We start from the raw sequence: 7,294 nt of genomic DNA, 5'->3' as shown, positions 1-7,294 counted from the left end.
CACGGGAGAGAGTCTTCGGTCTTGTACCTTTACAGCCCATTAGTCCGGCCTACGTACCATAGCCCGGACGCCCGAGGACCCATTAATCCAGGACTCCCTCAGCGTCCATTACTATTTTTCCAGAATGTTTTTCAATTAAATGTGAGAGGCATGAATGTGCCGATAGAAAAGGCACGGTCATGTCTGAAATAGTTGCAAGGTCGTCCCTAAGGTGTCCTGAATGTATCACCTATACGCTTCACTGTTACAAGCACGGTTGTTATTCTTGTCGAGGCACGGACGTGATAGATGGAGCCAATGCCTGTGCCGTAGTCACGCCCCATATTAAGAAGGAAGCAAGTCTTCATAAAGCCGATACGTCGGAACCTGGCCGTAAGGCACGGTCCTGCCTCTGCGTTTTCGGTGACATCATGTTTAGTGCCAGCAGGGTGGACGTAAGGCTCGGCTTTCTGATGTTGTTGTTGCGAGCAACTTTATTAACATGTTACGCACGAGAGAGGTATGATTTTACCTGAGGTAGAGGCACGCACGAGACGAACTGGAGGCTCGGACGTGATTCTAAGGGAGGTAGGGACGCGAAGGATTGTGATTCATGAATCTGAAGTTGTGCCTCTGTTTTCAAGAAGCTTTCATTGACACGTTTTCATTGCGGGGGGCATGGCCTATGAGCTCCATGTGTCGTCGAAGGCATTCGGCCTCATTAACGGACGTGAAGCCAAGTTACACACGGTCCCCATAGGAGTGGAGGCACAGAAGTGCCTCCGTGGGTGTTTTAAGTAGTTGGTGTTATTGACGGACAACCGTGCCTCTATTTTTCGTAGTGTTCTTCTCTGAGGGTCACAGACATAAGCAATGTTTTCCAAGGAGAATAAACACGTAACTACCTTTGTATTCAAAATGTTTTTCTAAAGTGTTCCATACGAACGATTTTTAATATCGTGTGTGCAATGGTTTGTTAGAACATTGTGTACTGCTTTTAGGAGCATTCTGTAATTGTTGTCCCTGCATTTCGACGTTGCATCCACAAAGGTACTAGTGCATTGCATGCTCGTCATTTTTGTGGACTGCTATGTGTACCTGGTCTATGCGTTACGCTAATCGTATACTATCTGTACTGTGTTTATATTTTTCAGTTCACGCCAATATATTCTACTAATGGATAACTCCAACATTGCACTGGAAATAAACTTGTTCAAAAGATATGTAAACTGCAAGCAAACTACAAGGTTAACTGCGACACAAGCAAACTTAAATTTATAACAAGCAAACGACAGTCTTGAGGGAAAGCAAAGCTAATGAGAAATCAAGAATGGCATGAGCAATCTTCTAGATACTTTTCTTGGCTGGGACCACCTGCTTCAGTATTCGTAGTCGCCCCAGGACCTAGCGCGCTTCCTGGACTGCTCCTTCTCGAGTTTCGCCCGGCGGAGCCCTTCCTGGATGGTGGTGAGGCGGCTCCATATCTCGTACGCAGCGTAAGCGTCTTTTGCAGCGTAGTCGATGTGCCTCGTGGACAGGGGCATGCACGCCCAACGCTTGTGTTCTGCGTTGGTGAGCTTCTTCTTCATGTCGTTGTAGTAGTCATGGACAAGGATGCCTGAGACGTCCCCAAGGGTGTCCAGAGGCTTGGTAGCTGTAGGCACCCACCATTCCTTCTGGATGTCAACGAAGTGGGCGATCTCCAGTCCGACGCGGCCGAGCATCTCTATGTTGCCGTCGATGGAGAAGCCAGCAAACGTGTATCTGGGGTCGGCGAGGATGTTGTCGAACCTGGTGCAGTTCTTGTCGGCGGCGCTTAGTTGGAAGAGCAGCACCGGATGATCCTTGCCGACGGAGAGCTCGACGAGGGCCGGTTTCTGATCTTCGCCAACGTCGTTGGAGTACTCCACATCAACTCCGACGATATTGTGGCGCTCGAATTGGAGGTGTCGTTCGTACTGCTTGATGGTGCTCGCCGCCTTGTGCAAGTCGTTGGTGTGGATCATGTGCAACTTGGTGTTGCCGTGGGCTTCCACCTCCATGAATTCCTTGATGAATCCCATGGCCTAGAACAGTTCTTCCTCCTGCAACCTGGTATTTCGTGGGGAACAATGAGTGGGAGCGCAATGGCGATTTCTGTTGTTTGTGGGTGAGAAGTCCGCGGCGGAAGTCTAAATTTAAGGGCGGGGAAGAGGCAAAGGAGTGCACGATCTCATTGTCGATGCGGTGGTGCACATCGTGGGTTCTGGATCGTAGTTTCATCTCCCTGTCGATTCGGTTGTGCACATCCTGGGTTTTTGATCGTGGTTGTTCTTAAAAAGAAAATAAAACAAATTCACCACTTATGTTTTTAACAGCCGTTGCATCTCCAGCAACTCGGGGAGAAGATCGTTGTCTTGCGTAGTTTGCTGTCAAATGTCAAGTTTTACAATTTATCTTGTGAGGCATGCAGGGGAAGTATGTAGAGGCACGCGTCTCTGACCAAGAGAAGCATGCTTGAAGTGGCTATGTAGAGACACACGGGCGTGATACATTCACTGGGAGTGGCAATTATTTTCAGTGACACATTCGCTGGCAGGAGCAGTGCTGTGTTTTTTCAGAGGCACTATTGTGTGTCCGTGTTGCAACTGACGCTACGAGATGGATAGAAAGAACGAGAAGCAACGAGAGGCGTGGACATGCAGCTGCAAGAAGCACTTATACAACGAGAGGCGCAAGTAAAGGCACATATACGATGCTATGTGAGGCACGGACATGAAGCTACGTGATTGCACATACGTCAATTCGTGCTATGGTGCTACGTGAGGCACGGGCACAAACATATAGCCATGCACTCAACTACATGCGCAAAAAGCCACATATGTGTTTCTAAGAAGCACCGGCCTGCATGGTTTTACCGCAAGATGGGATTCGACATTTATCCAGGGCATTCCGAGTTTTACAAGTGTAGGAAGAATTGTTTTTCACTTATATATTCTATGGCAGAGGCACGGCTATTACTTCTGTGACGGAGGAATGAACGTCAAATGTACGTGACATGAGGATTGACAATCGGCTTCCATTACTGTTTTTCCAGAATGTTTTTCAATTAAATGTGAGAGGCATGAATGTGCCAACGGAACAGGCACGGTCATGTCTGAAATAGTTTCAAGGTGGTCCCTAAGGTGTCCTGAATGTATCACCTATACGCTTCACTGTTACAAGCACGGTCGTTATTCTTGTCGAGGCATGGTCTTGAGAGGCATGAATTTGCTGACGCAATAGGCATGGTCATGTCTGAAATAGTTGCAAGGACGAGATGGGCAGAAACAACGGGCATGCAGCTGCGAGACGCACTTATACAACCAGAAGCACAGATATAGGCACATGTACGATGCTATGTGAGGCACGGACATGAAGCTATGTGATTGCACGAACGTCAATTTGTGCCCGTGTTCTGTCAAATGTTTTAAGTGGCACTTTGTAAAAGCATGGATGTTTAAGGTGACAGAGCCATAGGGGAAGGCACTGGTTTTTTAGGAGAAGTGTTGTGCGGTAGACAGAGGTGTATGTTTGAGCTCATCGCAACAAACTACTTGGCATCACGCTATTCTGCGGAGCACCATAGTGAAAAATATGTATACTACTGACGTGGGGAGCTAGCAACGTCACTAAACTATGCAGAAAGATACTTCACCACAACCATTCATCCTCCATTATTAGTCAGCGAATCCTTTTATTATTATCACAGATAAATAAAGTAACCCACGTAAATGTTTCACCTTCTTTGACCAGGAATTTTCACCATCGTCCTCTTGGACATAATTATATGCTCAGTTACATACCATGACATAACTAAATAACAAAACTGGTGTGTACAGCCTATTCAAAAATCAGACATGCATTACTGAACTGTGATATAGGAAGTATAGCCACCGGGAACTCTCTATCAGGAAAGGTCGTTGATTATCATTCGCAGTAGCTTCATGTTTCCCAAAGTTGGACACCGCTTTTAAATTGTGATGAGGACAATTGAACCAACCCTTAGCTGAGCTTCCTGGGAAAAATCTGAAAAACCGGTCACCTCCATTCTGCCGTCGGTTCGTATGGAGTACGTTGTGCTCATGTCTATTGCATCATACACCTCTCTTAGGCTGATTCCATCGTTTTGAGGTAGATATCCTAGTTTCATCTTTAGAAGCCTCACAATGACAGACGGGATTCTCTGCAGATTGTATCGATATTACTAGATAAAATCAATGTACAAGGACATAAAACATCGAAAATAGCAAACAAAACCATGGCAGTGGATCAAAACAAATATTCAATGACTAAGCAGACGACCGTTTATGACATTGGTGACGTTTAGACGTTGCACAAAGCGTATGGTGGGTAAGTCGTCAGACTCAAACACAAAGTATATCATCTGTCCAAATTGTCTGTATGAGAGGTTTACGCCTCGACCAAACACTGTTTTCCCAATGTACTCCCTCTCCGAATCATTTAGATAATCAAGAGCTGCATTGAAAAAAATAACTCATTTTCAAACGAATTTGTTTAAACAAATGAACTCGCTATTAAAGTTTAAAAGGAATGGTTAAATTCAATGCATGTGATCAAGTTGGGATGATAATCAACAGAATTGCATAAAATGTTTTGAAAATAACTTCGACTGTAAGTATGACATTCATTTAGTGGACAGAGGTAGGAGCACCAAAGTATGCTGATAAACATAGTTGATAAAATAGGATGGAAGTTGGTCCACTTACCTAGTGATGGTTTTGGAAGGGGCCTCTGACCTCCTCGAGAATCACTGAGTCTCAGATCTATCTCAATGGATAGACTCCCAGTATTCACGTTTATGATGATTAGATCTCGATAACAAAGATCATAGTCACCAATTAACTTTTCCCAGCCAGGTCCATGAGTTTTAGACCGGTTAGGTTCATCGATGATGCAGATCTCATATGACAGATCCTCGTTGGTGATCAGTACTTGATTCCTTTGTTTTCCTTCTTCTTGAAATGCTTCCTCTTTCCACTGATAGATTGAAGAAGTGACTTGCTGCCTGCAATAGCATGGCACATACTGCGCAAGAAAAGAAAAGAATAAAGATCTTCAAACTGGCAGAAGGAATCCTTGAATACCGACATGTATAACCAAGACAGATAGTGGTTATCATATATGTACCAATTGTTTTTAACAGGTTGCTATTTGATAAAACAAGGTACATCGAAATTTGAAAACATATCGTTAAATGCTTAAGTGTAGGCATTCCATTCCAACAATATGGGAGAAACTTTTATTTCCTCCATCAGAAAGATACAGATGGGCGGTATGGGGTGCCAAACATTTCTCCTTACTAGGCATGTCTTGAAGCATCGAGGAAGAGGCACTGCTATCGCGTTGTGAAGAACGCCTGACTCCAATCCAGGGCAACAGAAGATGGTGCATATATCACAACACATGGTTTCCCCTGGAATATGTTGCAAAACAACGTTTATATGAAATTCTCAACACAAGGAAATTTATATTATCTTGAAAAAACTATTCGGCTAAACGGGCACTTTACATAAATAGTCGTTCACAAACAATTTCCTAAAAACACATGTGCACAGCTTTTGATTAGAAGGTGAACAGTAGATATGGGATATGTAATAACAGAGGAAATATGAATTTAATTAAATCAATATTTTATTTTCCAAAAATTGTTGCTTAATTCATCACAATTCAGTATTGACTATTTTTAGAGCAGTTCACAATCTTGGCTGTCAATGTCAATCAGTCAAAGCATCTCTGCTGCTTGGTCATAAAAGTAGCTTTAGCAAATGTATATTTCAAGACAAGAACAAGCAAAAAGGAGAAACAATAGTCTATCATCAGGCGGCTCAAAGAAGTTTTTGTAGCATTAAAATTATATGTAAATTCATCCGAGCTACACCCAGCAACAACGTCATCCGCAACCATACGCTATCGTCGCCGACGCCAACCACCGGAACATGTGTGGCTAGGTGTTATTTGAAACGGGTGATCCATCAACGTTAACTTGCCTCCAGCCTACAGGACCCCAAACGATGTCCTCAAGCACAGACGCCGACTCCCAGTCAAGAGCACCCCAAACGCCGACCTCCAGCACCCTGTGGTCGGTTAAGCAATAGAGCGCAACGTCTGGCCACTCCCTTCGACTTCCGGCCACCGTCGTTGTTTGCAAGACCTAACGGGCTTCAATTTAAACTACCAACCTCCCTCGGCGAAGTTCATCGCTCACCTGGGACTTGGACGCCGCAGGTCGCTGCAACTCATAGCATTGTCAAGCACAAACACCGACTCCCAACCAACCCCACCCCTAAGAGGCACGGGTCATGTACAGGTTCGGCCTCGTACTACACGGATTTGGTTTAGATCACAATGAATTTCCAGGCAATTCCTAGCATAACAGTGTAGATGCGTCGCTTTCAAAACAAAGAGACGAAACCAACAGAGAGGGAAACGGATCGTAGCGAAAAATTCACATAGAAATTAAGAGAGAATGGACTAACCCTAAATCTAGAGGGAGAATCGAGAGAGAAGAGACGATGAACTCTACAGCGGGTGAGTGGGAGAGGGGTCTGGGTTGGCACATAACAGAACAGACAGTTATAATACGCGCCTGCTCACTAACATGGGGCTACTGTACAATGGCAAATATAAGAATATTGGCTTATTAGGAGCATAGAGGCACGAACTAATGGCCCCAACACGCACGGATTTACATGCACATAAGGCACGGCTTTGTTTCTGTTTTCCAAATTTTCTCAGTGACGCGTTCACTGAGACAGGTTGTGCACGTCCATGACGCATGACCATGCTTCTGTTTTCCGAAGTACTTTTCCCTAGCACGGTCTCTCGGAGGGATAGGGACGTGAAGCCATGGTGCGCATCGCCCTATAAGGATAAGAATGAGACGCACGGAAGGGCCTCTGTATTCGAAATGTTCTCAGTGACGTGTTCATTGACAGACACGCGGTCTTTAAGCAGTTGGCGCACGGTTGTACATGTGCACGACGCATGAACGTCTTTTGTGTTCTCCTAGTTGTTTTCGCATGACACAGCCACTCTGAGGGACAGGGGAGTGAAGCCACGGTGCGCACGATTCTCCAAGGAGAAAATGCACTGAAATGCCTCTGTTTTCGTAACATTTTAAGTTGCTTGTTCACTAAGAGAGGCACGGGTGTACGTTTAAATGACGCAAGACCGTGCTATTGTTTTCCAAATTGTTCTTTTCTGACACGGTCTCTCGGAGGGACACAGTGTTTGCAATTAAAAGGGGCACGGAAGTGCCTGTGCATTCCAAATG

The 7,294-nt window shown here is 45.0% G+C and overlaps 1 protein-coding gene across 1 annotated transcript; it reads right to left on the bottom strand.

Moving 5' to 3' along the window:
- Positions 1-1,358: 1,358 nt before the first annotated feature.
- On the bottom strand, positions 1,359-2,042 carry LOC141027671 (uncharacterized). The gene has a single exon (XM_073504828.1). The coding sequence runs from the start codon at positions 2,040-2,042 to the stop codon at positions 1,359-1,361; it is 684 nt and encodes a 227-aa protein (XP_073360929.1).
- Between the last annotated feature and the right edge of the window lie 5,252 nt (positions 2,043-7,294).

The sequence above is a fragment of the Aegilops tauschii genome, chromosome 1 (genome assembly GCF_002575655.3).
Source record: "Aegilops tauschii subsp. strangulata cultivar AL8/78 chromosome 1, Aet v6.0, whole genome shotgun sequence".
NCBI lineage: Eukaryota > Viridiplantae > Streptophyta > Magnoliopsida > Poales > Poaceae > Aegilops > Aegilops tauschii.
The sequence above is the reverse complement of the archived record's forward strand: the minus strand, read 5'-3'. Positions and strand labels throughout refer to the sequence as shown.

Coding starts and splice junctions, on each gene's coding strand:
- LOC141027671 (XM_073504828.1), bottom strand. CDS start 2,042: ATGGGATTCATCAAGGAATTCATGGAGGTGGAAGCCCACGGCAACACC.